Genomic DNA, 13470 nt, shown 5'->3' with positions numbered 1-13470 from the left:
CCCCAACTCAGACTCCCTCAAATAGCCACCACCACATCATCATCATCGCTAATATTTACGTAGTGTTTACAGCATACCAGGCACTTTGTTAAGCTACAAATATTATCTCATTTGAGCCCCACAACAACCCTGGGAGGCACTATTATTATTCCCATTTTGTAGATGAGAAAACTGAGGCAAACAGATGTTACATGACTTGCCCAGGGTCACACAGCTAGTATATGTTCAAGGCTGAATTTGAACTCACGTCTTCCTGACTCCAAGTCCAGCACTCTTTACACTGAACCACCTAGCTACCCCAATATCACAGTAATAATCCAAGGAGAGAAGTGCTATGGGAGCCACCCCCAAAGCCTCCTGCTCTCCCCTCATCCAACTTCACAAAGCACTTTTATGCGGAATGATTAACCCTCAGCTGCATCCATTCCATGCCTTTAAATGATAGCTAGTGACTACACTCACCATCCAGGACCCTTAAAGCTCCCAGTGAAGATGCTGGCACAATCAATGCTCCCCTTGTTAGAACTTCCAATCCCACCCAAACCCCACCATGCCACCAGTGCCAGAGTCAGGAATCCTGGTATCTGGGACAAACTCAGTGGTGCCAGGGCAGACAGAGATATTTCAATGCCACTGTCAGGAAGGTCACCAAGGAAGGGACCACAGGGGAATGGGTCAGACAGGTCTCAGAATCTCACTTTGGCCAGCATGTCCTGATATCACCACTGATCCCAGGCAACCCTAAGCCCAGTGGCATGACAGGATTGCCCTACTTCTTTTAGGGTCATTCATACTGCACTGCTTTGATGGTAGAAGAAGGCAGGACTCAATAGAGAAGTGTGATTCCAAAGAGATTTAGAAAGATGTGGAACTGCCACCCAGGAGGGATAAGGGAGTAGAGGCAGACATACTGTGCAACATGGAGTACCCCCAAAGGAAAGAAATGAACCCTTCTCCCATGTTGGCCCCCAGGGACAAAGCCTCCCCACCCTAGTTGCAGGTTCTACCTATCACATCCCAGTTTCTGGGCACTTGTCCCACTTCAGCGAAAGCACTCATGTTCCTCTAGTATTTATAATTACAAAGTTATTTTCTCACAATGCCCTCTCACCGTGAGAGACACACCCTGAACAGTGACCTCTCCGTCTCCTTCCTTGTGTAGGGTATGATGCCATCCTAAACGAGCTCTGCAGGATCAGCGGTAAGTCCTATCTCCTGCGTGAACCCTGCTAGGAAGTTAATGGTACATAGGGAACCCCAACAGTCTGGTCACCTGATGCCAGGGTGAACTTTCACACCCAAAGGACAGACCAGCCTCAAGCCTTATTTATTCAATCCCTGCATGGATGACCATGGAACACAGTGCAAAACCTCATGGGTAACACCCACATGAAATCTTCCTTATGTGGAGCATGGATTTATCAGTGTAATGCCCCAGAATGGCTATGAATGTCCCTGGGTCTGCTGTTTACACACTAGGCTAACTGCTTAAGGGGAGCTATGGACTGGAGTAGATTGCAAGTGTGACTTGAAGTCCAGAAGACTGAAGTTCAAATCATGTCTCTGACTCTTAATCACTCTGACCCCAGGCAAGTCACTTAATCTGCTCATCTGTAAAATGGGATAATGACAATATTTACCTCATAGGATTATTCTGAAGCTGAAAGGAAGATAATATATGTAAAGTGTTGTGCAAACTTTCCAGAGGCATATTATTATTCAATTGTATCAGTTGAGTCTGACTCTTTTGGGGTTTTCTTGGCAAAGATACTATAGTGGTTTGTGGTTTCCTTCTCCAACTCATTTTACTGATGAGGAAACCGAGGCAAATAAGGTTAAATGACTTGCCCAGGGTCACAGCGTCTGAGGCTGGAGGTCTTCCTGACTCCAGGCCTGGAGCCCAAAGTGCTATATACATGTACATATTAATTGTTATAATTATTCAGACAAGAAAAGTTTTCAGAATTTATTCAGAAAAGTTTTCTAGAATTTAGGGCTGGGAAGAACTTCAGAACCCACCTACTCCAATCATCTTCTTGGATAGAAACTGAGGTTCAGAAAGAGGGAGTGATTTGCCTAGCAAAGCCAGGATTTGAATCCAAGGCAGAATTCCAGAATCACAGAATTTGAGAGTTGGAAGGAGCTTCTGTGTTCATCTGTTCCGTCAGGGGTGTGCTTATGCCAGGTCCTACTTTTCAGAGAGCCAGTTGTTAAATATCCAGCGTGAGCATTTACACCTCAGAAATCAGCAAATGCCAGAAATCAGGGCTTGGTTTATTGGTTTTTTTGGTTTCTAGACTTAAGAAAAAACTGGGGGGAAATGTCAATAATATAGATTAAGTTTAAAAGTATGTCATGCTTCCATTTTTTTTGGAGAGCCAGTTGTTAAACATTTGCCAACATACCCCTGGATTCTGACCTATACCCAAAAAGGAATCCCCCTTACATTGTACCTGGCAAATGATCATCCCGCCTCTGCTTAAGGATCTCCAAAGAGAAGAGATTACATCCCGAGGCAGCAAATTCTACTTTCAACTAATTCTGCTTGTTTTCCTAACCTCAAGCCTACTGTTTCCTTTCTCACCTTCAGTCTATTGATCCAGTTCTGCCCTCTAAGGCCAAACTAACCAAATCTAATTCCTTCCACGATGTTCAAATCAAACATTTGAAGCCAACTCTCACTACTCACCTAAGACTTGCCTTCTCAACCTCAAGATTCCAAGTTCCCTCAACATGTGCTCCTATGGCATGAATGAAAGACCCTTCCTTCACCATCTTCTTTGTTCAATCTCAGTTTCCTCATTTGTAAAATGAGAGGGTTGGACTACATGCCCTTTAAATTCCCTTCTAGTTTTAAGTCTCTGACCCGCTAGCTCTTTCTCTGGGTACTCTCTTCCTAAAATGTGACACCCAGAACTGAGCACAGTCACTCAGATGTGTTCTGACCCTAATGGAAGATGGTGGGACTGCCCTCTCCTTAGTCCTGGATGCTATGACACTCAATGCACCCCAAAATTACACTTTCTTTCTTGGCTGCTGTATCCCACTATAGACTCATTCTGAACTTGTGGTCCACTGGAAACCTCAGATCTTTTTCAAACTGAACTGCCTTTTAGCTCCCATCTTGTACTAGTGAAACTAATTTTTTGGACCCAAGTATAAGATTCTAAATTCATCTCTATTAAATTTCATCTCATTGGATTCAGTCCCATGTTTTATCCTCTATCTAAGGCATTCAGTTTTGGGAAGAGAGAGAGAAAGAAAGAAAGAAAGAGAGAGAGAAAGAGAGAGAGAGAGAGAGAGAGAGAGAGAGAGAGAGAGAGAGAGAGAGTTGGGTCATTCATTTATCTTTCCTGGACTTCATTATATTCATTTCTAAAACGAGGGCCACTGGACCCGATCCAATTCAGTTTGACATGAGGATCATTTCTTTCTTGCCTCTAAGGGCCTTTCTAGTTCCATTGGTCTAAGAGTTTATAATCCTATGAAGTTGGATGAGAATTGGGTCCAACAAATACTTGTTAAATGCCTGCCATATGCAAGGCTGTGTGTGTTAGGTTCTGCAGTGTCACTTACTCAGCCAAGCATGGAATGAAGAAAAAAGCACCAGCTGGATCAGCATCCCTATTAAGAGAGTCGATCTACAAATATTGACTGCATTGCCTTCTATTTGTAGAGCTGGAATGGGACAGAGATGTTAATAAAAACAGAAATGACTCCCATAGCACTTTGTTAACTCCAAGCAATGCTCTCAGGATGATCAAGACAGGGAAACAGAAGTCTCAATGAGCTGTTGATGTAGACACCCTCTCCATGGATACATTTAGAAGATCTTGCTAAGTTCTGAACATTGTCATTTAGGAAAGACATTGGGAAAGTGGGGAGCATTCCTAGGAGGGCAACCAGAATGAGGAAGGGATTCCAGTTCATTCATTCAGTGGGGAACATTGGAAGTAACCAGGGATGTTCATCATGGAAAAGAGTTAGGAGAGACGTGTTATGTGGTTTCCATTAGTGGAGGGACTATCATTTAGATCAGGGCTTTTTCCCCTTTTTGGTGTCATGGACTCCTTTGGTGAAGCCTCTAGACACCTTCACAGAATAATGCATTTTTCTAAAAAGAAAATTCATAATTGAAGGAATTGATAAATTTCAGTTAGAAGCTAGTAAAAATAAAGACATAATTGAAATCTACATATGTACTGTTATGGATCAATGGATCCCAGGTTAAGAACTCTCTAATACATAAAAAAGAGCCCACAGTATAAAGGAAATATATTTGTTGTAGCAGCCCCAGAGTGAAACACTGAGAGCAACAGGTGGATTTGTAAAAAGGCTAATTCAGACTTCTGTCAGTCCATTGACAAGCATTTATTAAATGCTGAGTATGCACCAAATCCTGTGCTAAGCTCTGAGGATACAAAGACAGAAGAAACAACATAGCCCCTATACTCAAGGAGCTTATAACCTGTTTAGGAAGATAATATGTACATATAAAGATATGCACAAAATATCTGTGGTTTTGTGAGGAATGCAGTAGCATCTGGGAATGCTGGGGGAAAGTTCACATAAAAGGTAGGAATGGAGGAGAATGTTGAAGGAAACAGGAATTTAAAGAGGTAGCAGGAAGAAGGAAGCACATTTCTATATGGGCAGGCAGTCTGCACAAAAGCACAGGAATACAGAAAAGGGAAGAGGGAAATAGGAAGCACAATATAGAATAGTAAGAATGGTAAGAAGTCTAGCCTGGCTGAACCTCCAGACCAGGAAGGGAAGTCGTAGTAACAACATTAGAAAGGTAGGTTGGGGATCCAGTCATGAAGGATTATAAGACAGACAGAGAGGTCATGGAATCTCTGGCTCATGGACATTTCAGTCACTTTATTTACATAATTCCCAATGGCTCTTCAAAAAATGTCCTGATTCAGCACAAAGGCTGCAAAGCTTCACCAATAGTGCATTAGAGTGACCACAACCCCTCCAATACTGATTATTCTCACATTTTGTCATCTTTGCCAATTTATAGGGGGTGAGTGGAAACTGGGAGTTGTTTTGATTTGAATTTGTCTTATTACCAATGATTTGGAGCATTTTTCCATGTGGCTACTAACAGTTTGCTATTCCTTTTATAAGAGCTATTTGTGCATGTCCTTTGACTACTTATCTACTGTGGAATGGTTTTTTGATAAGAAGAGAGTCCTCACATACACCAAAATATTTAATAGCATCACTTTTGGGGACAGCAAAGAACTAGAAACAAAGTAGATGCCCATCAACTGGAGAATGGCTAAACCAGGGGTGGGGAACCTGCAGCCTTGAGGCCACATCCTTTTATTAAGGGAATTTGTTCTGTGAAGTTTGGCTTCAGTCAAAGAGCTGTACTTGAGCGTCACATGCAGCCCAAGGCTGCAGGTTCCCTACCTCTGGGTTAAACATATTGTGGTATGTGAATGTAATGGAATTTCACTGTGTTATAAGAAATGCTGAATTTGGTTGAATATAGAAAAACATGAGAAGAATTACATGAACTAATGCAAAGTAAGCAGAGACAAGAAAATGACATACACAATGACGCAATGATATTTAACTACATACACTGCAAATGGAAAGAACAAGCACACCACAAAATGAAAAATAAAATACAAAATTATAAAGAATAAGCATGGCTTAAAAAAAGAGATGTGATATTTAGACGCAGGAGTATGCTGGTAAATGTTTAAAATCTGACTCTTCAAAAAGGGTGCAGACACATTTTAAAGTTTATTCTGAACTCCTTGCATTTTCTCCATCACTTTCTTAAGTCTAGACAGTCAACAAATAATAAATCAAGCCTGATTGGCTGATTTGTAAAGTATAAATGTTCACAAAGAAAATCTAAAAATTAGCTTTCTGGGGCCAGACTTCCACACACCTAGTGGCAGAGATCAGAGGTCCACAAGTGTTGTACAATTTTCATTTTTCAACCTTCTTTTGATATATTTATCAGTTATACTAATTTTTGTCTTGTCTTAAAAGTGTTTGTCCTTTGCGATAGCGATCTGGTTTGAGTAGGAGAAAGGATACAGGGGAAAACTATGGTGATGTTAAAAAAAAAAAAAGGACAGAGGAAACAACCTTTGCTTTTTAATGTGTAAAAATAAAAGCAATGTGTGTAAAACTAATTCTGTTTTTCCCATCAGCCTTTTCTGCCACCCCACTGAAAATACAGGGCACTGAAGAAGGCATCCGGATCTTTAGCAAAGTGAAGTTCTATGATGTAGACTACATGAAGACCTGCTGGTACCACAAGTATGCCTGTCCCCTTGACCCCAACACCTCTGATAGAACAAGTATTATTGGCCCTGTCCTTTGGCAGATGGGGACTAACTATGGGAATGTCTTGGCCATATCTTAAAAATGAACTGAGGCCACAAGTGTGAGGTCAGATGCCCTGGCTTCTCTAGACCAATGTTGCCCAGGCTGTAACTTATTCTACTGGTCTCCATCTCCCATCCCCCACCATCTCCTCAGAGTGAAATCTGAGCTGAGGCCAAGGGATGGAATTGAGTCTGTACAAATGGAAAGAACTAGTAGGTTGTGGTCATGAGGAGAGGCTACAGAAGAATGAGAGAAAGAAAAAAGAACGAGGATTGAAAGGAAAGGAAGCAGAGAAGTGGACCTGGAAGTAAATGGAGTCAGAGGACCTGGGTTCAAATCTCAGCTTGGCCACTTACGTTATCTTGACAAGTCACTTCACACCCTGAGGCCTCAATTCTCTCCTCTGTAAAATGGGGTCTTTGGTATAGATTATTGACAACTAACATCCCCTCTACCTTTAATTCCCTGGTGAAGAAAGAGGAAGGGGTCAAAATTGTAGAGGAAAGGAAAGATAAGTCAAACTTTGTTTTCTGGGTTTTGAATGGGATCTGTGAGATTGGTTTCTGGGTGATCAGATACGGCCAGAATTAGGAGTGGGAGTTGTGCCATTTCCTTCAGAGAGGCTGAGCCAGAAATATGTAAAGGGGACCTTATTATTGATCATAGGATCCTAGATTGAGAGATGGAAGTGACTGAGTTCAAATCATTGAGTCCAATTGGAAACTGATGTCCTAGAGAGATTAGGAGACTTGCCAAGGGTCACATAGCTAGTAAGTATCTGAGTCAGGATTTGAACTCAGGTCTTTCTGACATCAAGTCAAGTGCCCTGACTACCACATGGATGACTACTACCTTCCACCCTCACCCTCTGTCTAGCCACATGGGAAGCAAGGAAGCCAGACAATCTGAAAATCTATCTAGCAACATTAGGGAGGAAATGAAGGTGGAACTGGAGGAGCTAACCCCACCATCACCAATCAGACAAACCAAGTTAACCATTTGGTAACTTTTATCTTCAGAGAAAAGCGACTGGAAAGTGGTGATCGGCTAAAGGCAGGAAGTACTTTGGATGAAATCTGGCTCCATATTCTAGATCCCAAAGACTCTGATAAGGGTAAATACACCCTAGAAATCTCAACCGGGAAGGACATTCGTAAACTCACAGCTGACTTGTCAGGCCAAGGTGAGCAGGACTTACTCGTTTGTCTGTCCGCTGGCCTGTCCAAACATGTCTTCAGAAAAGCCCCTGGTCTTCTCTGAGTCCCTATTCTCTCCCCTTCACCTCCTCCCATCTTGTTCATCTGGTCTTTTTTTTTTAACATGAGTGGTATTTTTGTAGTTACTTTCTGATAACTCTCCCCACCCCCATCTGCAACAAAACTTTCTTTTGTAACAAATAGATACTGTTAAATGATTATATTCACCACTCAAGGCAAGGTATGCTTCATTCTACATCCATAGTGCACCACCTCTCTGCCATGCTTTGTCATTTGCCTTCAGTTCTCTGAAGCCACGACTGCATAGATAGGAGATGAAAATCTTTTGGTGTTATTTCTTTTGACATTATCATGGTCATCACTGTAAAGTGTTCTCCTGCCCAAGCTAAAGGGAAAACACAACACAAGAAAAACCATAGATCCAGTGAGATAATAGCCAACATGTACCCTTTGAAGGTCTGCAAAGTACTTTACAAATATTACCTCATCTGACCCTCACAGCCACCCTGAATGGTAAGCGCTGTTATGATCCTCATTTTACAGATGAGGAAACTGAGCCTGAGAGAGGTGGACTGTCATAAAATTAGTAAGTGCGTGAGGTAGGATTTGAACCCAGATCTTTCAGACTCCAGGCCCTGTGCTCTATCCACTATATCTCATCTTTCAAGACCTCAATGCATTAAAAAAAATTAAGTAATTTTAAAAGATAATATATTAAAAGTACTCTATCCATTTTAAAATGCTCTTTAAAAATCAGCTAACATTATTATCATCTCATATTAATTACTATTAAAATATTCTCATTGAAGGCCCTGAATTGGGTGATCAAATTAAATAAGGCATTCACTCTCTCACCCACCTTTTCTTTTTACAGCTTTTGATGATGCACTGGCTGAACATCGGAAACTGAAGTAAGTTTCCACTGACATTTCATTCCTTGATGCCCTTAAACAAATGTTTCTAAGGCACCTACTGTGTGCCAAGTTCAATGCTATTGGGACTGGGGACCTTGGGGGCAAGGAAACACAATGTTTAGATAAGATGGGATACCAGTGTTCATTAAACTCACAGTCTAGTAGAGAGATGACACACAATCATAATACAAACATTATATAATAAACATTAAAAAGTGCAAAATACCTATGAAGGTTGAGGGGAAAGATCATGGCCAACCAGCAGAGTCAGAGAAGACCTCCTGGAAGAGGTTCCATTTGACCTGGGCTTTAAAGGACTGGAAAGCATTCAATAATCAAAGAGGGAATAAAAGACATTCTGGCATTTGAACAGCAGAAGCAAAGACCTGGAAGTGGGAGAATACAACACATATGGGGAGATTATATTCTGGTTTGGTTGGAGCACCAACTATGTGGAAAGGAGTAATATAAGAAAAAGCTTATAAGAAATAAATACTATAACATGGCCTTAGACCTAGAAGACCTTAGTGGTCATCATGTCCAACTCCCTCATCTCACAGATGAGGAAACTGAGATCTGAAATGATTTACTCTGAGCCACACAACTAATAAGTGTCTGAGGTGGGATCTGAACCCAAGTCTTTCTGACTCCACAAACAGTGATCTATCATTATACCATGCTTCCTCTTGTAGTAGGGTAGTGCTAGTTTGTTACTTGCCAAAGGAGTCTGAACTTTACCCATTTGGCAATAGGGAGCCACTAAAGACTTGGGAGCAGAAGAGGTACATGACCAGATCTATATGTTCCTAAGCCAAGCTTGTACCAGGGATATTTGCTTCAGTTGCTACCTGAGACACAGTTAGCAGACTGCAAAGGAGTCTGGATAACTGGGCTTTTATTACCATCGCTATTGGTAGAGCTGTTAGATACGATAAAACAGGACAATTGATTTAACAAATGGAAACTCATTCTCTTTTCCCCCATTTCTGTTTTCCAGGGAGGCTGCTATCATAGAGAAGAGTAAGTCCACCGATGTCTACATTTCTTTCCATTCTCATGTTAGAAGCAAAGTACTCCAAGGGAGAAAATGTCCCCAGTGTTGGCTAAGTCACCTTGCCTATCATTCCTTGTTCTTCCAGTGCGCTGGGGGTGCAAAACCATTCCTCATAAGAGAGATGAGGGAGATGGTTCATAGAATTGTGCCAGGGGAATGAAGGAAAGTGGTATACAGAGGACAGATCAATGGAAAAAAGGGAAAGGAAGAGAATAAGGAGCCACGGGTCTTAGTAGGACTTTGTGGGGAAAGTGTTTGAAGCTGAGAACTTCAAAAACTGCTGTCCAGAAGCCAGGTTTGACCAAAATTGGTTCTATCTAGACACCCAGGTGACCCCACAAGAAAATCAATATGACAATCTCACTTACTTGGTTGGGGAAGGGAAGGCAAGAGAAGGGAAGGGAAGGGAAGAGAAGGGAAGGGAAGGGAAAGGAAGGGAAGGGAAGGGAAGGGAAGGGAAGGGAAGGGAAGGGAAGGGAAGGGAAGGGAAGGGAAGGGAAGGGAAGGGAAGGGAAGGGAAGGGAAGGGGAGGAAAGGGGAGGGAGGGGAGGGGAGGGGAGGGGAGGGGAGGGAAGGGGAGGGGAGGGGAGGGGAGGGGAGGGGAGGGGAGGGGCATTTACTAAGCAACTACTGTCAAGCTTTACAAATACTACCTCATTTGATCATTGCTACCTCAAATATCCCCAATCAGACTATAACTGAGAATTGGGAAGGGAATCCTAAAAAAGCAAGAGAAGAAATCTTTCTTAGGCACCTACTATTCCAGACACTGTGCTAAGCAAATGCTCTTAGACGCACCGTGAAGGCAGAGGTTAAGTGATTTGCCAAGTCATACAGCAAGTAAATGTCTGAGGCTGGATTTGAATGTAAGTCTTCCTGACTGTAGGTGCGGTGCTCCATCTGCCAGCCCACCTAGCAGTCTCTGAACACCTCAACTAGCTATCACAAAACCCACGGGCATTACTCACAGAAAAGCCCCTCAGGCCCCCAGTCAGAGCTTGTTTATTTTTATTTTATGCACCATTGAAACAAATTTCATTATCTGCTTTCCCATCTTGCAATAGATTAGAAGGGGCAAATTAAAAAAAAAAAATCTAGGATCATTTCAAAAGTACTTTGCCAAGAGAGAAGTGACAACTGAAATGTCAGAGAGGGGAGGATGCAGAGAGACAACAGGAAGCAGAAACCAGACCTCCCAAAGCTCAGCAGGCTGGAGACATCTAGAATATGAACAAAGAGGCCACACACCTCAGGAGAACCTGAGGTCATAAGTGTGCTATGGCCAAGGATCTGGGTTAGAATACTGACTCCTCCTTTACCACCTCTGTAACCCTGGGAAAGTCGTCTCTGGACCTCAAGCCTCTATCTCTAAAATACAGGAGGTTGGACAGATGGCCTGTGGGGTCCATTCCAACTCTAAATCTATGACACTGTGGTTCACCTAGCATTTCTATGGCACTGTACTACTGCCAATCCCCGTCACATTTTGTTATTTAGTCCTTGGAGTCATGTTTGTCTCTTCGTGACCCCATTTGAGGTTTTCTTGGAAGAGATACTAAAGGGGTTTACTATTTCCCTCTCTAATTCACTTGACAGATGAGGAAACTGAGGCCAACAGGATTAAATGATTTGTCCAGTGTCACAAAGCTAGTAAATGTCTGAGGCTGGATTTTAACTCAAGTCTTCATGACTTCAGACTCAGCACTCTGTGTACCATGGCACCACCCAGCTACCTCTCTGTCACATGTACCAGCTTATTTTTGCTTTAAAACAATCCTTTGAGGTTGGTAATATATCCCTATTTTGCTGATGAAAAAACTAAGGTCCAGAGAATTATGGGATTTGGCCTAAGGCCACACACGGCAGATCTAGAACTCAGATACTCTGCCACCAAAGCTAGTTCTCTTCCTACCATACCACACACCACTTAAAAACTAATGTTCATCAACATGACCCTGAGTCACCATGAGAAAAGGAGGTTATGTTCACTTGGATCAATCTACCGACTTGAGCAGCTTTGTTCTATGGGACTATTTTGCCATAGTCCTTCCATCACTGAGTTTTGTGTTCTTTTACCTTTGCCAATTTGATGGTTGTCAGGTGGATTCCAGGAGATTAGCCTTCATTTTTGGCATGCAAACAGCCCTTAACTGCTTTTAGTGATGAGTAAAATTTTATTTCCATTTCTTGTTTTTTAAAAGTTTTAGTGCTTAAAAGAGTGAGCATCAGTTTTCTGAAAAATTCATTTCTATGTAACAAATATTGTAGGGAAAACCCAGACAAACCTGGATTTTACTTTTATTCCACTTATTTCTTTACAGATCGTGCTAAAGTTGTAAAAGGCCTGCCAGATGTTGCCACTATCATGGAAGATAAGGTAAGAGTTCAGTCAATTCTAAACACATTCTGCAAATCCATTGGGTTCTCATAAATGTTAGAACTGAAAGGGGCCTTGGAATATAACACAGAATGTTATGTAGAACATAGAATATCAGACTTGAGAGGGACCTTAGATCATAGAATGTCAGAGTATAAGGGACCCTAAAACATAAAATGTCAGAGATGGAAAAGCTTTTAGAAAACAAAATGTTAGAGTTGGAAAGGACCATAGGTCTCCACACTCCAAGTCTTCCATTTTTCATTCACCCTCCCCCATTGCTTTCATCCCCTCCGCCTGTCTCTCTATAGAAGTAGACCCTCACTCTTACTGCTCACCTAGGAATTAGGGTATGTTTCTCCATCACAGAATCATATAACTCCCAGGTTGACACAGGACTCTTGCCATCTCTCAAAACAGACCCTGTGCTTGACATGCATCATCTCAGGAGATCCATCCCCAGAAATCACCTGGCTGAAAAATGACCAACCTGTGGCCTTCCGTGACCGTTATCGGATGGAAGTAAAGGGGACTGTGGTCACCATCACCATCGAGAAAGTCTGCAGTCAAGACAGCGGGCGCTATGGCATCTTCGTCAAGAACAAATATGGTTCTGAAACTGGGCTAGTCACCGTCAGTGTATTCAAGCATGGTGAAGAGCCCAAGGAGCTGAAGGGGCAAAAATAGGAGTTTTCCAAATGTCCAGCTGCTGGGCCAGACCCCAATGGAGCCTGTGTGGTATAGTGGAAAGAAGGCTAAACTTGGAGGCTTAGTAGCTTTGTAACTTTGGGCAAGTCACTCTTTCTTTCTGAGTCTCAGTTTTCTCATCAGCAAAATGAGAATAAATAAAAATTGCTAAGTTCACCTCACCCAGTTATGGTCAGGAAAGTGCTTTGTAAATGAGAGTTCTAAAATAACTCAGAAAAAAAGCTATTATTATAAGATTCATCATATAGGATTAATCCACATGAACCATGTGGAAATAGAGGGGAGATCAGTGGAACTGAATATAGAGGACTTAGGTTTAAATCCTGGTTCCACCTCTTACTGCCAATGTAACCTTAATATTTAACTCTTCTCTGGCTTCCATTTTCTTTAATGTAACAAATTTTATTAAGTGCCTACTATGTTTTAAACCTGATACAGGACAAAAACCTAAAAGTCCCTTTAGGAACCTACATTGTACTAGGTGGATACAACACGCCCCAAGGTAAGTAAATGATAATAATTTGAGGAGAAAGAGCTCACTAAGGACTGGGAGGATCAGGAAATGCTCTTTGTAAAAGGTAGGGCTTGAGTTGAGGCCTGAAGGAAGCTAGAGATTCTACAAGGCTGAGGTGAGGAGTAAATGCATTCATGCAGAAGGCAGGTCAAGGTCTAGGAACAATAGTAGGCAGAAGGAGGAGGGTCAGAAAAAAGCAATCTTGAAAGTCTCTGGTTCTAAATCCTTAGATCCTCTGGACAATCGGGTCTTGAGCCCCAGGCTTGCTTTAACAACCAAAGATCAAGTAGGAAGGAGAACCCCTAGCCTCCCTCTCTACAATATGGATA

General features: G+C 42.1%; 1 protein-coding gene across 2 annotated transcripts in view; it reads left to right on the top strand.

Moving 5' to 3' along the window:
- MYOM3 (myomesin 3) overlaps positions 1 to 12788 on the top strand; it is an 82003-nt gene extending 69215 nt beyond the window's left edge. For both annotated transcript variants that reach the window (XM_072609309.1, XM_072609308.1), the window contains exons 31-37: positions 1163 to 1201; positions 6180 to 6288; positions 7377 to 7540; positions 8449 to 8485; positions 9486 to 9508; positions 11864 to 11919; positions 12340 to 12788. In XM_072609309.1, coding sequence (XP_072465410.1) covers positions 1163 to 1201; positions 6180 to 6288; positions 7377 to 7540; positions 8449 to 8485; positions 9486 to 9508; positions 11864 to 11919; positions 12340 to 12606 — 695 coding nt within the window. In that variant the 3' untranslated portion in view covers positions 12607 to 12788. The remainder of the gene's footprint in view (positions 1 to 1162; positions 1202 to 6179; positions 6289 to 7376; positions 7541 to 8448; positions 8486 to 9485; positions 9509 to 11863; positions 11920 to 12339) is intronic.
- The last annotated feature ends 682 nt before the right edge of the window (positions 12789 to 13470 follow it).

The sequence above is a fragment of the Notamacropus eugenii genome, chromosome 5 (assembly GCF_028372415.1).
Source record: "Notamacropus eugenii isolate mMacEug1 chromosome 5, mMacEug1.pri_v2, whole genome shotgun sequence".
NCBI lineage: Eukaryota > Metazoa > Chordata > Mammalia > Diprotodontia > Macropodidae > Notamacropus > Notamacropus eugenii.
Note: the sequence above shows the minus strand (reverse complement) of the source record. Positions and strands in the feature narration are given on the sequence as shown.